The sequence below is a fragment of the Acanthaster planci genome, linkage group LG02 (genome assembly GCF_054643075.1).
Source record: "Acanthaster planci isolate LZ-2023a linkage group LG02, COTS_SCS, whole genome shotgun sequence".
NCBI lineage: Eukaryota > Metazoa > Echinodermata > Asteroidea > Valvatida > Acanthasteridae > Acanthaster > Acanthaster planci.
The window spans coordinates 15,803,617-15,829,222 of record NC_141778.1 but is presented as its reverse complement, the minus strand read 5'-3'; the positions used below and the strand labels follow the sequence as shown (position 1 = coordinate 15,829,222).

Sequence of the window (25,606 nt, the reverse complement as noted above, 5' to 3'; positions counted from 1 at the left end):
TGGGTGGATCTGGTGGTACTGATGCAGTGGCGGACAAGCGCGAGGCTTGCTTTGTGGAGGATGGAACGGGGCACTACTGGCTGCGGACAGGATCACGGAGACGGAGGCTGATCAAACCAGCCAAATCACGATGATCGTGATGAGAAAACTGCAACTTAATCCGCAATTACCGTTTTCACGAAGAGGGAAATTGTCCTCCATAGATACAATGTTAAAGGGCAAAATCCGTTTTATACCGTTTTCACGAAGAGACAAAAGTGACTCTGGAAATATATACAAATGTAACAGTATGCACCTGGCACTCGCCAATGCGGACCGTTTTCACGAAGAGACAAAATGCACACGAAATCCAGGGTTTTCACAAACAGACATATGTGTTTGTTTACAAAATAAACAATTTTGAAAATGATTTTGTAGTGTTTGTGTCATTAAAGATCTGATCTTTCATGAGGTAGCTTTTTTATAGTCAAGGGAAAGTCAAGTCTTGGGGAAATGATCGTTTACAAAAGAGACCAACTCTCTTCGAGCTCGAAACCTGGATTTTTCTTTTCGGATAGAGTTTTGTCTCTTCCTGAAAATGACGACAAATCTGATGTCGCATATGAGATCCAAGGACATCATTACCGATTGTGAAGTTAATGGACTAGTGCTGACAACATTTGCCTAAGTGCATGTGCCAAAGATGGCCCAGAAGCTTGGGTGAGGTCCAGTGATTTCTCATTGTTGAAAGGCTCCATGACGCAAACTTCATGTTCAATTCGGGCCCCATTAAATGGAATCTGCCCCTCGACTTTCTTCAAAGAACGTAATCTGACTTGAGTGATTTTTCCTTGAAATCATATTTGCCTTTAGAATATCCTTTATTGCTATGGAAACCCAGGGAATAGATGTCTTGCGTCATGCAACATTTGGCATTCTATCAACATCGCAGAAAGCCGTTACGGAAGAAAAAGAGAGAATAATAAAAACGAATGCTGAAAACCAAAATGTATATGCTTTATGCTCCGCTTGATTCGGCGCGCATGGCAATATTTTTACCGTCTGAAACGGGCGGAATTGGTATCATTCGTTTGGCTACGCTGATGATGAAAGAAAATAAAACCTTGTCTTCTGATTCCATTCCATTAGCTATTGAAATTACAGACTCGGGCTTTCTTATTGGTTTGTTGGATTGCTCCTGGGGATGCAAATGATGGTTCCCACGACAGATGCAGTGCTGTTGTTAGATTTCCCATCAGGTTCATGCATGTGAACAGGACAATCGTTTAATATTGCTTTTTTCACGATTTCAACCATTCATCGATTTAACTATTAATTAATATTATACTCTACCCTCAGATTCGAAACCAGAGCTCTAATGTTGTCACATTAGGCACTCAGTTTGTTCTACACTCTGCTGAGAAAATTAAAAGCATCTTGACAGTATTCATACCTCATAGCATAGGTTTTATTTTTTTCAAGCAGGTAAATTGCAGTGTCTTAGAGCAGTAGTGCGGCCCCGTGTGCATGATTGACGACTCTAATCTGTGAAGCCAAATTGATGGAAAGCAACTGATTGAATTTCTGTGAAAATGGCGCGGCAGTTATTAAATTGTGTAATCTGCTTCATGCCTTATGTATGTGCATTTTATTAGTTGCCGCGTCTCCATCCCCGTAATTGCTTTTTACCACTTTAGGTTACAAATTGTAAATAAATCTATGAGCAACTGCGTTGTCGAGTGTCGAATTTACAGCCTATGCAATAATCTCATTACACAATTATCAGATCAGATACAAAGCAGAGTTGAATGAAAAAAATGCCCTGGTTGTATCTCCTTGAGGTTTTTTGTTTGTTTGTTTGTTTGTTTGCTAAAGGTGGCCTCACACTAGAGTTGGCGACTTTGGAGGCTTGGCGAACTGGGTTCACGGCACTTTCGCTCGAGAAATGCCGCGACTTGTACATATTGATTATACAATTGTACATAATTTTCTTCGACTGTTTTGCGACGTTCGTGCGAAAGTCTTGCGACGGTTGCGCGAAATTCGCGGCTTTTTGGTTAGCTTGTTTGCAATTTTGGGGGCAAGTTCTATCAGCGACAACTCGTTTGTTTTCTTCTGTGTATTGACGGTTTTTGTCCGGATTCACGAGTTTCCCTCCCTCACGATCTCTGGCTTTGCTCCATGGGCAGATGTGTGTCGTTCGTAGATGCCTTATTAGGCACCCTCGTGTTCCTTCGGCTCGACCTCGTTGTAGTTTAATGTCCTGTTGTACAGCGCATCATCCTGCAGGTTGGGACCATTTCACTTCGATAATCAGAAACCACCTCTTACTCGACGTCAAACTTGCAAGCTTAACAGACGGCTTGGGAATTCAAACACTGTCATGGGTAGACAGAGGGCACTGGTGACAAAGCACTAACAGACTACACCAAGATTCGAATCTAGAAGGCCTGTGTTCTCAGCACCCCAATCTATGAAACTTACTCCTGGACCACTTACACGAGTTAAGAACGCCGGGTCAGTGCCTGCCGCATGTGGTGTCTCGAGGTGTCCAAGGAATCAGCTTGCAGGACCATATCTTACACAGTGATATCGAGCAGTAAGCCAAAGATGTCCAGCATGTATTCCCTGTTGAGCCGCCACTGCCCTCTGTGGATGGAACATATCCGACACATGGAGGATGGGAGGCTGCCAGAAGACATCTTGTACGGACAGCTGGCCACTAACACCAGACGGGTCAATTGCCCTTCACTCCGATTCAAGGACACCTGCAGGAGAGACCTTAAAGCCTGCAACATCTCTCCAGACAGATGGAAGATGCTTGCTGTGTAGATCGAGATGCCTGGCGTGACGGGCGTCAGGCTATCCGCGAGGGCATCGCAGATGCAGACGTGAGGAGAGGTCAGCTCGCAACAGAAGAGAGACCGGAAGAAGCGTGCTGCAATAACCCTTGCGACCTAGGCTTCTCCGTTCATTTACAATAAGTACAACAGGGACTGCGTATCGATCTGCGCAGCCACATGAGACAACGCAATGGCCCTACAAACAGACAACAGCCAAGGGGTGCATCAAGCTTGGTCTCCTACGAACTGACCTGTCGATGATGACTGTCTCCAGGTCTTGTTCAGTGTGCAGTCAGCCCACGAATCCCAAAGGATTATTGTCCCAGTATGGACTTCCAATTATCCTCATAGATTTAGGGTTTTGTTTAGGCTATTCGTTTTAGGCTATTCGTGCTGCAGCACAGTAATGAATTGCTCGCGAATACAGGTAATATTTTTATAGAAATGCTTGTGTATGACGACCAGTTTGATATAATCTAGTTTTCATTTTGGTGTTAAATCTACCGTAAATGGCAGTTAGTTTTCAAAGTAAAGTTTCGGCAAGTGTGTTTGGATTGTTAAGAGCAAGTTGGATGATTGCGGAGCCGTGAAGCAAATTATTATTACATGTATTATAAAAGACGAAACAAGCATAAAAGCTATAAGTCGCCATCCAGCAACCCACGAAAGCGTCAAGTAAAAGCACGTAGAAAAAAGTTATACAAGAGATAAATCATGGTCCAATGAAAGGGCGAAGTTATTTGCCTTCTCTTTGAAAGAATGGACCTTACCAGCTTCACATATCGCACCATCCAAACGGTTCGAAAGTACAACTGTACTCGGTGAGAAGCAGCGTTTGTACTGGTAAGTGCGTAACCATAGAGCTGATTAGCAGTGTTCCGAAACAAATCAGCTGTGAAAATCAAGAACGCTCCCTTGAGGAGCTCCTGAGCTTACCGAATGCCAATCACTCAAACAGCCTTCAACAGAAGCACAATGGAGACGGCACCTGAGGAATTGTGTCAAAATTGTCAACACTGATCTACCAATTCCAAAGTGATGAAGCTTAAACGCTAAACATCACACGATCAAAAAGCTGACATGTTAAGCTGAACCAACCTAGCCTCATGACCACGATCCAGAGCTGATTGAATTTTGTGGGTGATCGGAGGAGTGCATCATTTGTTCCAAGATTCTTACGATAAGCAAACTGATTAGGGGGATAGCAAATGTGATTGCTCCAAATCACACCTGGAAGATTCAAAGGCCAGATTATTCACTAGACACCCACATACTCCGAGCGGAACAAAAGAAGGCGTTTTGGGGGTACCCGATTGATCTCCATTATATAATGGATCTCCATTATATAATGGAGATCAAAGTACTCGCAGCATAGGCGCACATTTATAATAGAGATCAGTGGCGCGTTAGACGCGGAGCACGCTGAGTACGCGTAACGAATTTATTCCTTAGTCCAGTTTGTAAGTGACTTCGTCACAAAGGCGGAAGCGCCACGATTTGTACGCTGCCATTGGACGACCGCTGAAATGCTGGTTAACTTCCGGTTCCATTTAAAGGCGATCAATGCATGTAACCGTTGATCTCTAATATAAAGAACTCTATGTGCATGTGCAATGGGCGTGATTTAAACTGAAGTGACGTCACACTTACGAACCGGATATTCGTCCTCGACTCCATGGGCTGCGTGCGTGTTCCTTCACTAGTGCAAGCCATGGTAGGAACCAACAGTGCGCGGCAAGATCCTACATATGGGAACGAGGTTGCAGATAGTGGCCTTTGCGTACACGCAGAACACGTGCAATAACCCGCTTGGAAAACCATTGATACAAATGCCTGTCTTTCTTTTGCCGCATGGGGGTGCACTTCAACTCGGGGCGGATTGAGTTTCGAATATTCCATGCCCTCAAAGTCATCGAAGCCATTTGAAAGACCATGCTTTTTCCTTTGTCAAATGGCCACAAGTATTTCCTTGAAAAGAGTATGCGTGAAATCGTGACGGCTGTGGCCATTTGGTGATGGTTGGGAACGATTACTTGCAAGTGGTTGAGAGTCCGTCACGATCTCAGGTCCTGTCCGATGAGAGATTATTGATCACGATTTCTGCCTGGGTCTCTAGCGCGTGCAATGAAACGTGAACGCGTTAAATTAGCAGCGTCGGTGGCACGAGCTTTGCGCGACAATGCAGACAGTTAGGGCTCGCATCGAACAAGCGAACCAGCATCACAACGTGTGGGGGCGAACCTGCGCTACCGCTGTCGGGGGGGGGGGCTTTCATTGAAACTGGCGACACGTGTTGTGTGGGCGCGAGGAACGCACTGTGAAACAGGGGGCGTGACCCATTGCCGCCACGACATGCACGAGTTGTGAGACTGCGGGACAAGGGGAACTCGAGGGGAATTAATGCAGCGGTCGGCAACCTCTCTTTATTTCCCAAAAAAAGGAGACCACGCATTTAATGATTACAATAAACTCACCAAGAAGAGATGTTTTGGGCTTAAAGTGCTTTATGCTTTTCTTTAATGATGCGAAACCAAAAAGTGCCGACAAGGTCGGTCGACTAGTGAAAGGTTATTGAGGTATAGCTGTGGCGCCAATAATTCCATCCGTTAACGCAAACAAGGCCAGGGAAAAACAAACAGATGTTGAAAAATAAAAGGGAAAAGCCGTAATGATTATCTCAAGATGTAAAGTTAATCACAGGTGCCCAAACAAAACTTGTGGGGGCGTCGGATGGGTTGAGCCTGGTGCCCCATCTTCCATTTGTAGTGTGTTTGTTAGATGCTAACACATAATCACTTCACTGAAAAAAAGAAGTGGAGAGAGGTGGTTGATCCTGGCTACTCACATCCATGTTCTTGTAAAGTAAGGAAGGGGTTAAATGATTCACATGGCTTTTTAACATGTGCCTTGTATTCAGTGTTCAAGCAGGCTACAGTCAGGACAGTAAAGTAAATACAATGGCGAATATGGGAACATTCTAACATGTCGCTAATGATGCCACTGACGTCATTCACATTCGTCATCCACGTCCAGTGTTTGTTCTAATGCGGCTCCGTCTGGTGCTTTATTTCATACACTTGTGACACATCAGAGCTTTACGGTGTTTACATAGACGAAAGTTGGTGCCGTAGGCGCATCCGTTGTGCATGAACAACCTTGCTGTCACATTCACCGAACTGCGTGCTTCAGTTTCAAAGAATGTAAACGTGCGGTATTGCGATGAGCAAACGACAAAATTTCAGTCTCACCGATGACGTCAAGAAGTGTAAACGCAAGAGACTGTTTGTGATTTTTAAAATTTGGATATGCAAATAAGAGCTGTTTCGACATATCAAAAATTCTATTCTAAAAAGAAATGAAAGGGCTGCGTAGCACCGTGATCAAAATATTGACAAGAATATAATATCAAATCAGTGCTCTAGAATAAGTAATTGCCGAGCTTTCGGGAACCGAGTACCTTCTTCAGGGCAAGCAGATTCAGTTCGCTGAACTGACGTGAACTGAATCTGCTTGCACTGAAGAAGGTACTCAGTTACTGGAAGTTCGGCAATTACATATTTCAGAGCACTGATTACATATTATATTCTTGTCAACATTCTATTCTAAAAGCTGGCTTCGTCAGTGAAACAGATACAATGAATACACTTTTTCACGGTGTGACGACGACCTAGTGTCAAAACGTAAATAATGAGAAGTAACAGCAGTGTTGCAATTAACAGCGTGTTTTACAATTAGAAGTTGAGCTATAGATTTTGCGAAATCACGTGGTTTGCAATGTGTTTGCCAGCTGAGCTCAGTGCCTGTTCTGTGTCAGTAAATTGCTGGCACACATGGATAAAATTACTTCCCCTAAATGTCCCATGGAACAAGCCTTTATACAGAAACGTTTGATCGCCACACACATAAAATATTTTTTAAAGTACATGTATGCACACGTTAGTCTCACGAACGTAAGTGAAAACTATCATGTATACTTACGTGACCTAACGGTTTTTACGTGCAAACATGAATGAATATGTACGTACTAGATATAGTTTCACGTACGTACGTAAAATAAACGGTGGCGCGGCGGTAATACGTTCCCGAATCTTTTCCAAATTTTCACATTACGCAATAGACTTGCTGCTCTCTCTCCTTTTCCAGAACTGTATACCCCCCCCATTATTGTCAGTCCTCAGGCTGATCCACCGAGAACACAAGTTAACAGTATCAACTACGACGGGATTGATTATGAGGATCTCTGGGGTTGAGTGACCGTCCAGTGCCTTCAACAGGATGACGCTAAAGTAATTGAAATCTTTTCCGAACGACATTTGATATCTCCCGGCTTTCTGTTGGAAGATTATTTTTTTTAATCTGTCGAGTATCGTAGTAAAAATCATTATTTTCTGGGATTGCTGAGTAAGATTTCAAAATAGATTTTGAAATGGACCTGTTTCTAGATTTGAATGAACCCTCTCCCGTTTGTTTGGCTTTATCTTCACAAATGAGACTCTACCTACATTAATTTAATGCACTTCAGTTACATAGATGAAAACAGTTTCGTCCCATGACCAGATGTGACTGGGGGGGGGGCTATTTCTGTGTTGAATCATTAAAACTTGAATGGAGATTCTCAGCTGGGGACTTCTTCACTCTGACTCATTTCCATATACATGTACACAGCCGTACTTGAAGCGTTTTGTGCCCCAGGCACCGATAGGCGAAACTCCATGAGCGGCTTGTAGGCACAGTTACCTATAGTGCTGCTTGGCGAGTGAGCCTGTTTTTTTTGTTTTGTTTTGTTTTTTCCGCGTGTTGATGCCAAGTTGGATTATGTTGGAAACAAATTTAGTCTGAAGCTTTCCTCTAAGAAGGCAGAGAGAGAGGTACCCGAAAAAATTTTGGGTTTTGTTTGATTTTTGGTGTTTGTGCTTCATGACACACCTACTTTCGTTTCAATACATAGGCCTTTACAGACTTTTCACATAGGCCCTGATTTTTTTCGTAGATCGACCCTAGGCATGCGGCCGAGACTATACCTGAATATTTAGACAATTCAGGTTGTGAAGAATGTGGTCACTTGGTTAGGGTGAAAATTGTATTTTGTTTTATTCAGATCCCACGTCGCATTTCTTTGAATATGTACAGGAATCTGGACTTGTATCCTACCGCTAGTCATTACCGGATGTTTACTGGGGATGTCACACGTTTTGCAGGACGTGACGTCTTGTGAACATTTCCGAAGGAAGCATAAAATGGAAAGAACGTACGTGCACATTATACCAATACCACCCAGCGTTGTCACTATTTTCTCGAGCATGTTAGCACGTGCACTGCTCGTGTGATACTTCAGGTGCCTGATCACCGCTGAGAAATATATGTGCATAATAACAATACATGGTGTTTCAGATCATCACTAATTACAACTTCGAAACGTTGCCTCTGGTGGTGCACGCCTTCTCTTGTTTTGCGAAGCAAATACACCGTTCAGAAAAACAAAATTCTGGTCCACTGAAATTTGGTTGCAATTCAGTTTCACAGATAAAATGAACGACTGAATCTAAACTATCAGCACCCTAAAGACAATTAAAGATAACTTGACTAGACACTTGAAGTCAATTAAAACACAGTCAAGAAAACAGCTGATATTTGTTGTCACGTTTTCCATTCAAAATGTGGATTATGTAATCAAATTAAATTTGTTATTTCGGAAAGGTCACAACAAATTTTCGAGTAGAACAGCACTGTCAAAATTTATTTTTAAACTGTGGTCAGAAGCCACATTCTCGAGACGCATTCTGTTTGGCTAGGGAATTCCTGCACAGAAGACTCGTGCATTTTATTATCTTGATTTCCTGAATTGCGAAATATTTAAAAGTTGGGGGAACTATAGCATAATTAGATCAGGACTGAGACAGCCAAATTTATAGAACTGACCAATGAATACCATAAATACAGCGTAATTTGATTTGGTTTATGCCGATGGTTGTAAATTCACTTAATACCTATAGACAGACATACACGTAAAAGTTGTCAAGATTATTTCAGTTAACTTCAGTGTGTAATTTTGTTAGTGATGAAGTCCTTTGATATCACTCTACACAATTCTAGCAAAATCATTTACGTCACCAGCATTTCATGATGTCATTTATTTCACCCCTCAAACATTCCATTCCAAAGTATAAATAATTACACACAATGAAGCCTGAAAGACACATTTCACAAATTTCTAACTCACAGTTTGGGCCTTCTGTTGTGAATCGCACGCAATTTATCAAAACAAGTGGAAATGACTTCAGCCCAGGCCGATTTTACATGCCACGAACAGCCTGCGTATTGGAATCCATTCATGATCTTTAATCATATTGTTCCTTCCTTCGCGGACACGTCAGTTAAGGTAATAATATATCAAATGTTTTGGCTTGACATTGCATTGATGAGCAGTTCTCAATCCTTTACTTTTTATGTTTGGTAGTTTAAAATATTTAGCCGGTCTCTACATGCAAATTTTAAATTTTAATTCAAGATATGGATGTTTGAAATCGTCCACTCATGTTTTTTTAAATCTTAGAAGCATTTTTTATGCAACTTTATGGTCCACTCCCATAATGTGAGAACCCTTTGAAATCCTGTCGGACGATCAGCACATGGACAAGTGCACTTTTTCGAAGATTTAAAATTCACCACGCTTTTCTGGCCAACAATGCTCTGTTGCTGTGATATAAACCACGGGAAGATAGTGTTCAATTAACACGTAGATAATTATGTTTTTCCTGCTTTAATTGCAAACCCAAGTTGTCTCATTAAAACAATTCCTTAAAAGGCAGCTTATTGGCTTATTGCCGTGTATTTACACATTGGATCCCCGAAGAAATGTCAGTTTAGAATTTAGAAGTTTTCTACTTGGTAGGCCTATGTATGACATCTCAGTTTTGGTCATGAAACTGGAAATTCGTATTAGCATGAAAACCACAAGGCGTGAAAACATGTTATGAAAATGGCAATGCAAAAATTGAAATAAGGTTAATTGAAACACAACAGTACATATAAACAGCAAGTTCCAGGACATTAGAAAAAATGTAACCAAATTCCTGGCGGTGTTTGTGTACCGCATTAGCATCACGAGAATGATCTCGAAAACTGGATTTGAAAAAAAAAATTGCGAGAAAAGTAAAATGCTGCTCATATATATAGGCTTACCATCATAACACGCAGCAGTTCGACAGCGTATGCCATAACTGCTCAGTGTTGTCTCCAGACATATTCCCGTTGCTACGAGTTAAGACATCGTGTAGATATCCGTCCTAGGCCCTCTTAGCGATACAATAACGCGCACGCCACTCTCATCGGCACGCGGTGAGATACCCCATATAGCACGCGCATCAAATCCGATTTGCTCCATTGCGTTCGACACGTAATAAAGGTCGTATGAGAAGGCACTCCATATTTAAACGCAGCAAGTCGAGAGTGTGAATTGCCTCAGTGCAAATAGTCCAGCGTTGCTCTGAAATCAGGGGATCGGATGAAAGCCACGTGAATCGGAAAATCGAATCAATTTTGGACAGCAATCAATACAGAAAAATAATACCTTTGAGACCATTGGTATCGCTGTTGCCAAGCCACAGACACTGCGACCAGTGTATGTTCAAGTATGTTCATTCCTATGTCACATTTTGACTAGACACACAGAAAGAGACACATGACAACTGGTCACATTGTTTTATTATAAGAAATCAAAGCACATTACATGATATATTTCATCAGTGATGGGCACTCTTGAGGCTCAATGAAATAATTTCAGACCTTGTTCTTCTTATCTGCTTTGTTTTACATGAAAGTTACATTGTGTTCTTCCGTTTGCGACTGCGTAGGTGTACCTTTTACAATGAACATGGCAGTCCGCAGATCATAGTGCACATTATCCGGTTGCCGAGGGAAACATATCGGCATGGAGGAGTTTGGAGTGTTGTAGTCCTCCATGGTATCGATAGATGACTACGAATCCATATGACTAACGCTATTAAATGCAGTCCACGTGCTGGAACAGAGTACAGAGAAATAGCACTTCACGTACATGTTCATATCATCAGACGGCAGGAGGAAAAGGACAGTGCCGACGGTTTTATTCTCTCCCCCATGAACCATGCAACTGCCCCAGGATTTTCACTTCGTCGGGGATAACGAGGAGGTGTTGCCATTCGTTCGTTATGATGAGTTTTCGTCCTGGCGTTATCGTGGAGATAGCCGACCAGCATCCTTGTCAAAATTCCCACGCGGTGAAGTTTTTGATCAGGCTAGGGAGTCACTTGCGCTTTGAAGGTGACCGTGACTGGGCCGCAACCACCTTCACGTTAAAATCGTCGTGTATGCTGTGCGTCCGCTCAGATATTGAGAGTGGACTGTACTGAGCGATGGTCCATTGAACGTTTGGATCATTCCCATTATCACGATCAAGCGAATTGCATCGTGTCGTGTGCCAGCATGTCATCCGATTCTGAGTTTCCCGCCGTGGTGGAATTGAATGTTGGCGGGCAGCTGTATACCACAGCCCTGTCCACGCTGACCCAGCAAGGGGACTCCATGCTGGCTCAGATGTTCACAGGCCGGACCCGGGGACCACTGCAGAGAGATTCACGAGGTCGTTACTTCATAGACCGTGACGGCTCGCTCTTCAAGTACATACTAGATTACCTGCGCAATCAAAAACTGGTGCTACCCGAGAATTTCGCTGAGCGAGGGCGACTGAGGCAGGAGGCGGAATACTACCAACTATCGCGCCTAGCCAATGCTCTGTCAGAAGCCGCTCAGGCTGACAGCACAGCCGACAATGTCGGAAACTCGGTCAGCGTGGAGAACAGGTCTGACTCACCCGGATTCTTGACCATCGGATACCGGGGAACCTTCGCCTTCGGACGGGACGGGCTGGCCGACGTCAAATTCCGAAAGATCCTGAGAATTCTGGTGAGCGGCCGCGTGGCGCTTGCACGGGAGGTGTTCGGGGACTCTCTGAACGAGACACGCGACCCTGACCGCGGCATGAGCTCGCGGTACAGCGCCAGATTCTACCTGAAACACGTGTACCTGGAACAAGCGTTTGATCTGTTGGCCAGTCACAACTTTAAGTTCATCAGTTGCTGTGCGTCGGGTACCAGCTCTGGCCCGCCAGAGAGTGACGAAAGTAAGTGGCACCATTACAACGAGTTTGTGTTCCAGCGTCTATAGACATGTACGTTGTTGCTATCGAATATCATTCCATATTTATGCACGAAACTGTATTGTCTTAAAAGCTACGTAGCAGAACACTGGCAATCTCCCTTGCACTAACATTAAACTATTCTAAACCTTATGCTTTGGCAATGATAAGCTCTTTTCAGGGTACCAGTAAGTAGTAGTAGACCTAACGTTGAAAATCCAGAGTGTTGCCGACGAGTACAGAAACAGTGTCGATGGTTTCATCATGCTGGGACCGACCCTGCCTCCGGGGACGCGGACAAATGGAAAGAAGTTCCCATCATGCAGTCTTGCCTCTTCTCCAATCTACGACATACGTGACAAGCGTTCAAAGAACGCCGTCAGGCCATCCTTCTTGCAGGTTGGATTGGTGGATTCCTTTGCATGCACGCAACCCATCTCGGTGCAGCTACAACTTCATTACCCAGGACTGGAGCCGGAGTGACAAAATGCTTATCCGAGTCGACGATTTTAATCAAGCCAGGAAGCGTCGGAATCGAGAAGCCTCGCTTGATATGTTTTAATAACAGCTCCTCCTCCGTGCTGGTGATAATATTGGAAGTCACCATTGCTGTAATCTACCCTCTCCATCCACCCGCGCTGTCTCGCAATATGATGGAGTTTTTGCGTTTAACCGTAGGCCTGCATCTAACCCGTCCGTTGCTGTAAATAACTGCAGTAGTCTTTCCCGAATGGTGAAACATCGAGTTTAGCGAGTTGCAGCATTGGATCTCTTGTGGGCACTTCCGTGTATAAATTATATGCCCATGCCTGGCTTTCAGGGCCAGCCAGGGCATCGTGTTAGTCTCCCGTCAGCAAGCACCAGCCTAAACGTATGTGGCCAGTTTGCATGCCCCTTAGGACAGAGCAGAGTGAAAGGTACACGGAAAAAACCAAGCCAGACCTTGCATTTCAAGTGCTCAGTACTGATATCCACGGGGACCATACGATGCATCCCTGTTTTTTTAGCGTCATAGAAACTGCTAGAAGTAACCCACGACCGTAGCATCGCAACGAAAGTATCACATGTAAATAATAACATTCCACTATTTATATCACACTTACATTCAACTGTGATCAGTCTCTCAGAATCAATCAGACTGTTGTTTCTTCGATCACATATCATAGTTGCATTTATTAATACATAAACAGACACAATGAAGGAAAAGTAGTAATTCTTGTTAACAATTAAATGTGCCTATCAGCTCTCTGGTATTGTCACAACTTCTTGTCGTCGATACATGTTACAAGTCGGTGACAGAAATGGCATTATATCGTATTGTTTCAGTACGCCGTGTATCGTCCAACTATACAAAGGCTACTTGTAAAGAGAAGCAAATACCACAGGTCAGTACTTGTCATTTAGTCTGCAAGTGTTCATGAAGATGCCACATGGCAGTGGAATTGTGTTGTAGAGAATAACAGCGCCACCAGTCCTTACTTCCAGCATTTTCTAATATTCAGTTGATATCTGCCCTTGGAGCCAAAGTTCAAATATAATTTTCTCCATTTTGGACATTTGGATTTTGCCTTCATTTGTGATCTTGACAGATACCTCTATAGTGAGATGTGTTGGTTGGAACATTTTTTTGGCAGTTTCAGCTCACGCCTTGACTCCGGGAAATGATCATATGAAATAGAAATAAAAACCTTATTTGCAGCAGGCACTCTTGATGAAGCACGCCAAGCAGGCTATGAGTTTGTCCCAGTCATAAAAATCTAATTTAACAAAGAATGCTAATCCCCCAGCCTTGTTCTTTCTTAATATTTTCAATCAGTCATTTTGTTTCTGTTCTCTCCCAAAATGAAAACACTTCATTTGAAACAAATTCAGCTCTAGGACTAGTTACTAAAGTTGCAAAACATGAAAATGTTGCAAACAATTCGATTATTTTGCTACTTTGAACGCTTTCAATTTTGTAAATAATGTACATGAACTTGAACCTTAGAACAAATTTAACGATATTATGGTGCATAAAAGGGTGTTTAAAGGGACTTGTTTTGAACAAATGAATGGAAAATATTTTAGCTGTGTTCACTTTAGCGTTTCAAAATACAACAAAATTGCTTACTTGTAAGAGACTGATTCTCCTTATCTCAGAGTATAACTGGACCCCCTTTAAAAACTTAGACTCCAATGAAGTACTTGTCTCAAATTGTTTGCAAACATTTCTTCGCAATATGTCTTTACGGGATTAGCAAATTAATTTCTCTTACGCATATCAGTAGGCCAGTCTAAATTCGGATTTGTTTCTGTGGATTAAAACTGCAGTGAAATTGTCGCTACTCACAATGTAAACAATTCTTAACTATTTTCCTCCTGCGAACAAACTTAACGGAATTGTCCCTGGAACTGAAACTTATCGTATACCAAAAGGCATTGCAAATGCATCAAATTATGAAACTGTAAGATTGAACATGAAAACAAAGTTTTAATTTCTATTGTAATACATAACAACTTGTTGTGGAGAGAAATATAATTGCATATATGAATATAGAAATGGATTGTGTTGTTGCCTTGGTATGCGACTCGTTGGAATAAATTCTTCATTATGAATGCGAGATAGAACTCCACATGCATGGCATTGTTTTTATATTGTGCTGAAGTGGATTTAACGTATCGTTCTTATTGCACCTATAGATACCAAAAGTTATGCCGTATGAAACACGCATTTGAAACGGATTTACTGTTTTTGGGGGGGAGGGGTGGAGTGAATTTAACATCTTTTGCAATCTCTGGCCTTTTTATGGTGTCATCAGTATTGCTTATTGTCCGACCATTTGACAGTCTTGTCAGAGCCATTAAAAAGGGTTTTAAGGTATACATGTACTGGATTTAAGCGTATGCACAATGCCAAGCGTTGGTCTTTAAGATATGTAGGTTAATGGCAAGTAGTATTCAGTGCGCTGAGAGCAGGTGTCTGCAAAACAGGTTGCAGGTGAATTAGATATGTATCAATCACAGAGTACAGTTAATGTACAGTGATGCATTATTGCGTCCGGGATAGATGCGATTTTTGCTGGGGGTTGTTGTCGGTATTTAAGGCACTTATTTGTGAGAAATTTGCATTTAAAGAGAGTCCGAATTAAACATGTATTTCACTTTACCAGACTGAGGTTTGTCAAGTCGATTATACCTATAATTGGGACAAAAACAAACATGATGAAGTATCCCTTGCCCAGAGGAAAATCGCCATTGTTTAGTGGCTCAATATTTCGAGTCTGTATTTAATATTGACATGACTGTGCTCGTATTCTAAAGGATTTTCTAGGTTCATGTCCCGACGGCTGCCTTGGCCAACGCCAAGGGCTCCCTCCGCACGAGCTGGGGTGTTTTAATAAATTCAGTGCTGCGCAAGCAAGTGGACTGCAACACTGCCAGCGGCTTGCATGCGCGCGTCCACCTGCACTGAGCGAGACCCTGTAACAACACGAAAAACCTCCCTAGTCGTGTCTGCACCGCGCCTTGCAAAATGGCCGGCAGGGCAATCCGGCAACTCGCGTTTGCGCCAACGACCCGCATTAAGAGCAGGCCCAGTTTTTCTTCCCTCTACTCGGGCAAGTTGCATCAGCGAAATTCTATGATATACATATTGACAGAGGCCTGCTTGAGAATGATATTAACCGATAAGCTTTCTGCCTGACACACGTTTCCGCCATGGGCTTTTTCATTTTATTACTGAGGTACTTCCTGCTTCGTAACATCTAACTGGTATAGTCATTACCTTGCAACACGAGCTGCAAGCATTAAATTTGAATCCTTCAGTAGCAAACGGGCTACAAATTCAGGTGGTGCATTTGTGTCAGGAACTTCCTGTTGCTCTCTGTTTCCTTTGAGCTCTCTGATCCAGCAACATAATTTAACAGCGCACTGTCCTCTTTTAATCAAGGATTGTTATATTTTTGTGTGTTTGCTTTTCTTTTGCAACTGATGTATATGGAGCGCTTCATACGCCACTCTCTGAAAATCATATATTTAACAGGTTTTCACAGACTGGTGTCTGAACACCTAAAATATCTTACACACATCCTGTCAAGATTTCTAAAGCTGACCCAGCTTGTAATTTATTTCCCTGATAATCGCAATGCATGATAGAGCCCGGAAAAGGACTAAAGATGATGGTGATAATTTCGTCAGTTTCACCGCATAGAGGAATAAGTGACAGCTTCTGTCGGTAAGAGATTGCAGTGGATCCCTGAACAATAAAAAAGGATGTCCAAACGGAAAACGGGGTTTTCTCGTTAGACCAGCCTTTAGCTCTTGTTCTTCACATGGCTGGATTCTTTCTTCCGTTTGTTTTATATCCAGTGACCTCTTTACTCCACCTCTCTGTCATCTCTCTGCATATTTTGCCGCCATTTGTCGACCTTCAGTTTTCATTGCTTTGCAAACACTTCGCCAGTTTGTGTCCCTGCTCGTAATGCCTATGCAAATTAAACTGATAGATTGAAATTCAGGGACCTGCGTGTCCTGCAAATTGCAGTTCCTTGGCGACTGAAAATTTTAATACCATGAAGTGCATGATACCAAGCGGGCACTCATTTCAGCTACACGTGCGGTAAATAATGCATCGTCCGCCAACCAGGCCCTCTTGACAAGCTGCAGCATTGCTAAACGGTAGGGACAACCCTAACGCCGTTGTTTGATTGCATGGTCAATAGCTGTACGTCTGATAGGCGGGCAGACAGGCATCAAATTAGCGCGTGTGCGTGTACGTACCCGCACCGAATGCAATCATGATAATTAGACTGGAAGTGCGCGGAAACAGCGCGGCCCTTAATCAAGGTCGGACAGTAAAAAAAAAAAAAATAGCCTACGTACATGTAGACCAAAGGTCTCATCACCACAGTTATAAGTATATATCTTTTAATATTTTATGAAGGCGAAGTATCAATAATTAAAACTACTCCTCCTGTTCATGAACTGCATGGTTAGTCATGGTCATTTTAATAATATGTTTTTGTTTTGTTTCAGAGAATGGTCTTTGTCAAACCATGCGGGTAATTAAAAACAGAATTTTTACAAGCACAGTGATCGAGGCACACAACGAATTTGGAGCTGAGGCAGATGTGACTAGTGAAGCTCATCCTTTCGCTCATTTTTTTTCAGTAAAGAGTCTGAGTTTTTCTTGTAATGATATACATTGTACAATATTTCTCTTTAAAGGATTATTTCTTTCATCGCTGTCTCTGTGTCCTGGTTCCATTGTGCGGTACGCATACTTTTTAAATAGCCATACAATGATCTTTTTTCCTTGTCGCGGTGCTAATGTGTGTTCCTGTATCATTCGAACACCTACGTTGACGTCGTAGTCCTTCATAAATTTCTCGGTATTTACATTTTTTCCGAATGTAATTTCCGTCTCATTCATGCTTTAATCTTGTATGCACCACAACAAGCAGTTTGTACAACTAGAAATTAATGGTTTTCGAGAAATCTGAAATGATAGTATTTCGTAACTTGATTAGTAGGCGTCTTAGGCTTGTCACGAACGGGTAATTGCCAAGACTCACCAATCCAGCGGTGGTTGTTTTTATTTGCTTTTTTTCCGTGATGGTTTATAATCGGATTAAAGTGCGGGTGGAGACTTACGTCATTTCACGGCCGCCAGGGTCCTTCTTTCAAATGAATGGGAAAAAAACATCCACCGTAATTCATGAAGCTTGCTGTTTTGAAAAATTTCAGGCAAGCGTACGGGGGATATTAACCTCTCACATAAATTAGCTGAAGTCCAGTATCAGGTATGCATTAATTGCAGCGTTGTTTTCTGTGATTTGTCTTAAAGGGTGGTCATAGCAGAGATCCTTGGGCGGCTCTCGGTGTTTCTGACGTGGTAAAAAATAGTGCATGTGCATCGCGGAAGCAAAACAGATCACAGCCACCGTACGCTGTGGTGAACAAAATGAAAAAACGCTATTGAGTGGCCCCTTGAAGCTGAATAGAGTTCTGTGTAGGACACTTGCACCGAGTGCATTAAGAATGTCATGGGTACATGATAAGTGATCATTATGGCAAGTACGCGCCATCGAGGCTGTCAGCTGCCCCTCCTACAAAAAAAATAACATGAAATAAAGATGAAATGCAAGGGTTATTATGTGTACATCGGTAACAATGTAGCTCATTATAATAATCACCTGTCTGGAACACTTAGACATAAAAAATCTGATGAGCTTAACACATCCCCAGGACAAAGTCCTTGATCCGTCCTTGCCGCTGTACCTCTTACGATTTAAATTAAGACACATTATTGGCTTTTTTATTTGTTTTGTACTGAGCGTAATTTGTGCCGAATGACTGCAATAAAAAGAGAAATTTCCCCGCAAGTATACGGTGTGGGAAATTTTAATGTGCGCAAATGCAGCGAAGGCAAACAAACATCTGTTATGATTGTGAGGGGAAATTTTATGAAGTAAACGGACAGAATTCTCTGGCTTTCTATTACGGGCCTATCACTTCCCTGGGAATATTGCCAGGTGGACCAATTGATTTGGCCGATCCTACCACCAAAGAATCTCCCGAATGGTGTAAATTATACGAACAAACAGTAAACATTGAAATGTCGGCGACAAATGAAATCCCAAGTACATCAAAATCATACATACATAAAGCGAAATTTATTACAATTAATGGGAACTGGTGTATTAAGTGTGATAATTTTACGTAGTCTAAATTATGCTCATTGTGCGCTTCTTATGACAACTGGGAAAGTGGCATTCTAACTGCTGTGAGTTTTCCCAGCTGTGAACGAAATTTGCCCAAGGCATACAGAGGTTTGTGCGAACAATGATTGATTTCTTGGTCGATTTTGCAAAAGCTCAAAATTTTAAACATGAGCATTGTGGAAAACTCATTTCTCTTAAATTGAATCTCCCGTCTGGAAGGTTACACAAGCAAGTCAATGTTGGTGTATGCTGATTTTTTTTCTAGAGTGCAATAAATTAGTGCTTCTTTTCTGAAAGTTTAGTTTAATACAGCCATGTTAGTTCACAGTGGTAAATTTGAATGTCAGTACTAATGTGTATTGCATATCTGTTGATAAATTAAGGTAGCTTATGAGGTCATAATTGATAAAAGAACACGAACTGCAAGACGCCAATGTGAAAAATGTGAGCTCTAATTAGATTAGAGACAACAGTAAGTTGGAAAGAGTGCTTATTTCCTTCAATGTTGTAAATGAAAATGGAGAATACATTTTGCCTCTCAACATCAGTATTGGGGGAAATGCACTACGCCACGAGTAAGGACCAGGATGGCTAATGTTTGAAGGGAAAATAAAATCATGTCTGACGTCATCCCAGCGTGTTTATCAAGACCCGGATAAGATAATTGATGGCCAGGGCAGATGTGCACGCCAATACAAATACACCGAGGACGTTGTGTTTGGACAGTTCCTCTCACACTTTGGCCCCTTTTATTCAAAATGGGATTTTGTCAGTGGAAATAAAAATAGGTTAAACTTTTGTGTGGCTGTCCCCAGAAAATTGTATCAATCTGTCATTGTCATGCCGGCGCTCTTCTGAGAAAGCTATGATTTTTATAGATCTACTTTTTTTTTCAATGTAATCAGAAACAATTGCATCACTGACCCGGCCTGGGATTCCGCGGGATAGATGTTGGTTCCCCATGCGGTTTCTAGTTCGACATCCACCCTATTTTTTCAATGAAAGAACAACCTTTCAATTTTGTGAAAGAATAGATTGGAAAGCCGAGCTTGATTTGATGGGTGGGCCGAGGGGGGGTACAGGATTATATACTGACCGGCGGTCGCGGTAGAAGTGGAGGTATAGTTTCAGAGCCTGGCAGAGATTACGCAGGTATGTAAGCCTTATTATTAAATAAATTTGCTGAAAATTACTGGTTTCCTTGCTGCAGGCTATGGTGATCCTAAAAAGTATCGTTCGATGTATATGTATAAATGAACTAATATCAGTCAGTTATTATGGATCATTTATGTAAATTAACACGTTGAGTACAACGTGCAAGTGTCGACGTGCACAATACACTCAAGCAAACCCAACTGTGCCAAACCCTATTCATATTTATTCATATGCAAATTCAAATATTGATGGAAATGGGTTTAGCCCATCATTGGATCAAATAAATGGAGACTGTGTTTGTGTTCGGATATATTTGTTTCTCTGCGTTTGCTTACATCAAATTATATCATTATTTAAAGCGTTTCTGGCAAATCTTTTCAAAATGGAAAGGGCAATGAAATCTAAAAAAAAAATCTAAAAATTCACCTTATTAAGTTGGCTTCAGGATTTCTCATTTGAGACTTTGATACGTTTGATACCACATCACAATTTTTATTGAGGATCGAAACTGATGGTATAATTAAAACAAAACACCCCCAAATAAAAACAAAAACAACCAGAGTTATCATTGTACACCGAACGCTTCAAACTTACTCGAGGTGATGTGGTAAATTATTGAAGCTTCGTTGGGTTTTATCATTTCAAAGGTTACACGAGAGCCCCAAAGCGCTTCGATTAATATAACATAGATGCCTTTTATCGTTAGCACTTGCCGAGTTCCATCCCCAACCATGTTGTATGTACTTGAGGCAAAATATATAAATAAACAGATGCAGACGCCGAAAATGTGAGGGTGTTTCGGGCATATTGGTTAGGAATAATTTATCGCACTATACATGCATGGCTGGCGCGGCTGGCAGAGTGGTCGATAGCTGCCCGACCGAGCTCGTCCATGAGCACACAAGCTGCAGCATTCACTTATGTCAACCTCAAGGCCGCGGAATTACACGGTTTCCCCGGACCGGCTCTGATCAAGAGGAAGAAGAAAAGGGACGCTGGTTATTCGGCATCGCTAGGGAACGGAACATTAAATGTCAGACCCAACCGAGCGAGCACTACTCTGCCAGATATTCCAATAATAATCTCAATTTGTTTGCATCGACAGTAGAGCGTGCCATTTTAAATGTATTCGTTTCTACGTATTTTTTTCGGATGGAAATTGGAGCAGTCTCCTTGCAACAAAAGCGTCGTAGAAATAACTGTTCCAGTAAGCCTCACCATAGTCTGTTTACAGAATCATCCTAGAGCGAACAAGTGCAAACATACCCATATCATGTGGCTGAAAATTCGGGGTTCAAAGGTTTTTTTAAACACCGAGCCTTCCAATTATATAAAATATAATTACTTTTAAATCATTGTTCCCTGCCATCAGTGGCATTTCTTAATTACCACGGGAAATTATGTAGTGTTTTGCTTAGCCATTAATCCTAAAACAGCCGTGGACGGATGCGACCCTGCCCTCGACATTTTCTATGGATATCGTCACATTGCTTTTTTTTTCCATCGCTAAGTTTTCAGGAGTTTTGGAGTGATTTCTGGCCATCACTTTGATACCAATATTTTGAAAATTGGACGCACCATTCTCGCGACACACCTATGCTTCTGTGATAGGTCAGGCCCAAAAATGTCAACTTGTCCATTGATGTGCGCAGTGCACTCGGGCATGCAGATACACTTGAGGTCACCAATTTTAAATTACCGTAAAAATAAATCCTATGCGGGATCGAATTGAAACTGCATGGAGTTACTTATGAGTGACTCTACAACTACGCCATATGAAGGTTACAAAAAAATCGGGTGTGGGGCAGCCGAATTCTCAGGGGGATTTCCAACCCCGGCTGTGAGATGGTCTGAAAAATTCTGGCTCTTTTAAAAGTCATTTTTCCGTTGACTAACTGGAAAAGACCCCAAGGTTATATCATCAACACAATTTGCGACATTTGTCGAGACGTATTGTGACTATCGTCGTGAATTATTCTCACCATGACTTCTGTGATGAGCAATTTCTCTCTTGCGTTGCCATTAAAGTTTCACACCACCCTTGCCTTAGTAATTGTACATTTGGTAAAACAGCAGGGCTCTTTAAGCTGTCAAAATGCTCAAGAATCAACAAGAAACTCATTAAAGGGAACAATTATGTAATACGACTATTTTACTACAGACCTCGATACTGCACCTTTAGTTTTGTTTTGCTATTTTAATCTGTACATTGCAGTCTTTTTTTGCCATTGCGAATTTGAATACAAAAGCAAAACTGCGATGGTACCCCAGTCACTGATTTGTGTCATTGATTTGTGCACACAAATTTAAAACAAACTGGAATATGTTTTATTTTGCTGTCGTAAATTTACATTTTTCTGGCAATTTATAACTGGGTTAGTGTTTTGCAAAACGCAAGCAAGCAAATGTAAGAAATTGGGGTTACAAAGTTTTAACATAAAAACATGTTAACTGAACAGTGTCTTCCTTGATTTATATCAAAGCTTGGACCAGTTTTAGTGTTAAAAAAGGCGCTTCTCAGTACACTTAACTCCCAAATGCTTTGAAACAGTTCTCATACACTTCAGAAACATTCATTGCATGGACACTTCGAGGCTCGGTACGAAAAGAGCAATGCCGTCGAAAATATGCAGTCAGCGTCCAGCCATTGATTTGTGATACGCCTTGTTCCTTTCTGATACTATATATCACTGCAAATTCGTTATGTCCTGATTATTTGAGTGTTGCACGGCTATTGATAACCAGCGATGCGACCAACTTCTGTAAGTTGGTCCGTACAAAACAATGCGACACTCGATTATGCCAACTTTTATTGTGTGTTCGATGGAGGTTAATCGGGCTACGGTTTACGTCTTGATTCTAACTTACAGCAGCCTTTTGGCTATGTTTGAGTCTTTTAGCTAAAAAGGGTACACCAGTGACTTGTGTTTGGAATAGAAAAAGAGAAGTTGAAAAATATGGCTGAAGGACCGAGGATGTCCCTGTCGTGAAACATTCAGAATAAACGAGTATCAAATGAGGTGCCAAAACCCTTTGTCTTGGAAAAAGTCCCGTTCGGATTCCTTTTCAACTTCAGGGGAAATTAATAGGTTCTTGAACATTCCAAAATGGTACTTGATACAGAGGGATATCATGGATAACAGCAAGGGATGTTTGGTGGAGGAAAAAAGAATCGCGCCCCCTTAAAAAAGACAGGTTATCTACAAAAAGGGGGAAGAACTTCACGCAGAATCACGATGAAAAGAGACGAAAGAATGGGAGAAAACGAAATTGAAAGGAGACATGTGAGTACAGCGCACGAGGGTAGAAACGCCGGGACCTTCCGGTTATCCAATTACCCTTCCGGCTGCGGTGTCAGGTGACCATGCTGATTCAAGACAGATGAAAAAAAATCAGCGCGTGCACATGGAATCCCCTGCGCATTGTCGGCAGCAAGGGTTCGATCTTTCGGCCCGGGCCATGCATCCGTCTTGTCGATCACTGAGCCCGTAAGTGTTGTAGACGTCTCAAGCAGTTATTTTCTGTCGTTTCAAAACCCTTTTCCCAGTTTTCTTCTTCAAAGACCTGAATTAAATGACTTTTACATATTTCTAATTTAGCAGTAGATTTCTCCATTTGTTTTTTTTTTCAGACATAAGTTTGAAGACATAGCAACTGTACAATTTTAAAGAATGGAAACCACCGAAACGTGTTATTGAAAAAATACCACTTTTCTCAAGCTTATGATCGCCCTTAGGGCAGAGCGCATGCGCGTATTATGACGGCAGTCGTCCGAGCAGGTTCGATTTGCTTGTGAAACTTGACACCCCCGGGAAAATTAAGCTGAATTACCGTGTCATTTCCAGGGATATAGCGTCTCTGTCTCCCCCAAACAAAGCAGTGCACTATCGTGACCACGGGCAGCTTATCTGATAGCATGACTCCACAGCTCGAATCACGTCGGCACAAAAGGCCCGGTCCTGGATGCCGGAATGATTTTGTCGGCTTTCCGGCACGCGTGTACGTACGCGTCTGTAATATGCAGCGGCGCTTTTCCGCGTGCTCGACGTCACAGACAGACCATGCGCCGGGATCTGACCTGCCTAATGAGCGGCGGATGATGAAGACACCAGGGATATAGATAACCTGCCCCAGGGTCGGTAAGGGGCGAACGGATGACGACGTACAAGGGGTCAAGACTGCGCTGCCGAGAGAGTTGGTCTGGCGATCCCACGGCGTGGCTGGACGGTAAACACGGACTGAAGTGTTTGTTTAGCTGACCAGATCGTGCCACCAGTGATCACCAATCGAACGAGAACAATTTGGCGTCGTAATATGCACCAAAAGAAACAAACAAGCGCTTCGTGACACAATTGAAGAGTCAAACAAGTATCCGAATTTCACGCAAGAGTTTGAATGCACAAAGAAAAAAAGAAAGATTTTTCTTCTGTTTTACTTTCAATGCATGATAGCATGTCTTCACAATCGTTTTCTGGTCATTTACAATGTATACATAAAACTCGATAGGCGTTTTTGATGTTGAACAAAAGACTAACATCGAGTAAACCTCCACCTCAACTATCACTGCACGTATTGTAGTCTCCGTTAAACGCGTAGAAACCGATTTTTATTTTACGAATGGAAAATGCACAAGTAGGTGCATGTTTGTAGTTGGTAAAACGATAAGCACCATTCGTTTTAATATGCTCCAATGAAGGCTGCAATCGGGTGATCTGTAAAAACAGTGGGTGTGGTTTTTAGGTACATGTACCCGCAATGACGATGTTTTGTCAGCGATTGTATCCATGAAGCAGTGGGGGCAACCACTGACCAACACACACCCATACACCCAAAGGCCACTCTGCGATACAACGTGACGAAACTCTTGAATGGGAAAGGGACACTTAATTAAAGCCATAACTACAACTCTTTGCTGTGCCCCAGCTGTTTAAACTACTGGCGACCACAAAAGGGATTTTTTTCTTTTCTTTGAGCTGATGGCAATCTTGCATTTGCCAATATAAAAAGTGGCTGCAACAATAATGTCACAGTAAAGTGCATTCACAAAATGAAATGAAATTAGGCATTGATTCGCCTACGGCGCTTGAATCACTAAAAAATCTTGTACCTCTGCCTTGTCCATTCGTGGTGAAAAGCATATAGATCAGGCCTGAAATTCATATACGGAACACTCTTTTGGGGGGTAACCGCGTGTCAGACTAACAGTGAAGTGATTATTTGGCTCCCTTCTAAATGGGTAATATATGCCACGTACATTGAAGAATTTCACCGCTGGCTGGCTGTCCCTGATAATTATAATTTGGAGCTGGCGAGCCGAAAGGACTGATCTGTCAATGGAGTCTGATGTGCATCCATGGGTTGGTTTCGATCAGGCCAAAGAGCGTGCATGGGTATGGCGTGCAAATTTAACAGTTAATCTCGAAATACAAATATCTCTATTCCTGGACGTGCCAAGTTAGCATTTATTCACGGAATAGAGATATCTCCGTTATTAACAGAGATATCGCCATTATTAATAGAGATATCTCTACTAGGAATGTTATTAATAGAGGTATCTCTATTAGGAACATCTCTATTAGGAATAGAGATATCTCTATTCTTAATAGAGATATCTCTATGGCGCAATAGAGGTATCTCGATTGCACAATAGCGATATCTCTATTAAGTTACCGCTTCCAAGGTCAGCAGGTCACCCTCTCCGTTTTGTGTTTAAAAATCTATTATCTTGAAAAACCTATTATCTTGAGGGGTTT

At 42.1% G+C, this 25,606-nt stretch overlaps 1 protein-coding gene and 1 long non-coding RNA gene across 4 annotated transcripts in view; both read left to right on the top strand.

Annotated features, from left to right (window-relative positions):
- Nucleotides 1-25,606, top strand: part of LOC110973235 (uncharacterized) — a 146,985-nt gene that overhangs the window by 29,003 nt on the left and 92,376 nt on the right. The window contains exon 3 of one of the 3 annotated variants that reach the window (XR_015424456.1): nucleotides 16,132-20,161. The exons of the other annotated variants lie outside the window; for them this stretch is intronic. This is a non-coding gene — a long non-coding RNA (uncharacterized LOC110973235). Of the gene's footprint in view, nucleotides 1-16,131; nucleotides 20,162-25,606 lie in introns of those variants that run through there. 3 annotated transcript variants of the gene reach the window in all.
- LOC110973234 (BTB/POZ domain-containing protein KCTD8-like) lies at nucleotides 10,674-14,604 on the top strand. The gene has a single exon (XM_022223904.2). It carries the CDS (start codon nucleotides 11,286-11,288, stop codon nucleotides 12,024-12,026), a length of 741 nt encoding a protein of 246 aa, XP_022079596.1. The 5' UTR covers nucleotides 10,674-11,285; the 3' UTR covers nucleotides 12,027-14,604.

What these genes read in the sequence shown, in the direction of transcription:
- LOC110973234 (XM_022223904.2), top strand. Translation starts at nt 11,286, where the DNA reads ATGTCATCCGATTCTGAGTTTCCCGCCGTGGTGGAATTGAATGTTGGC.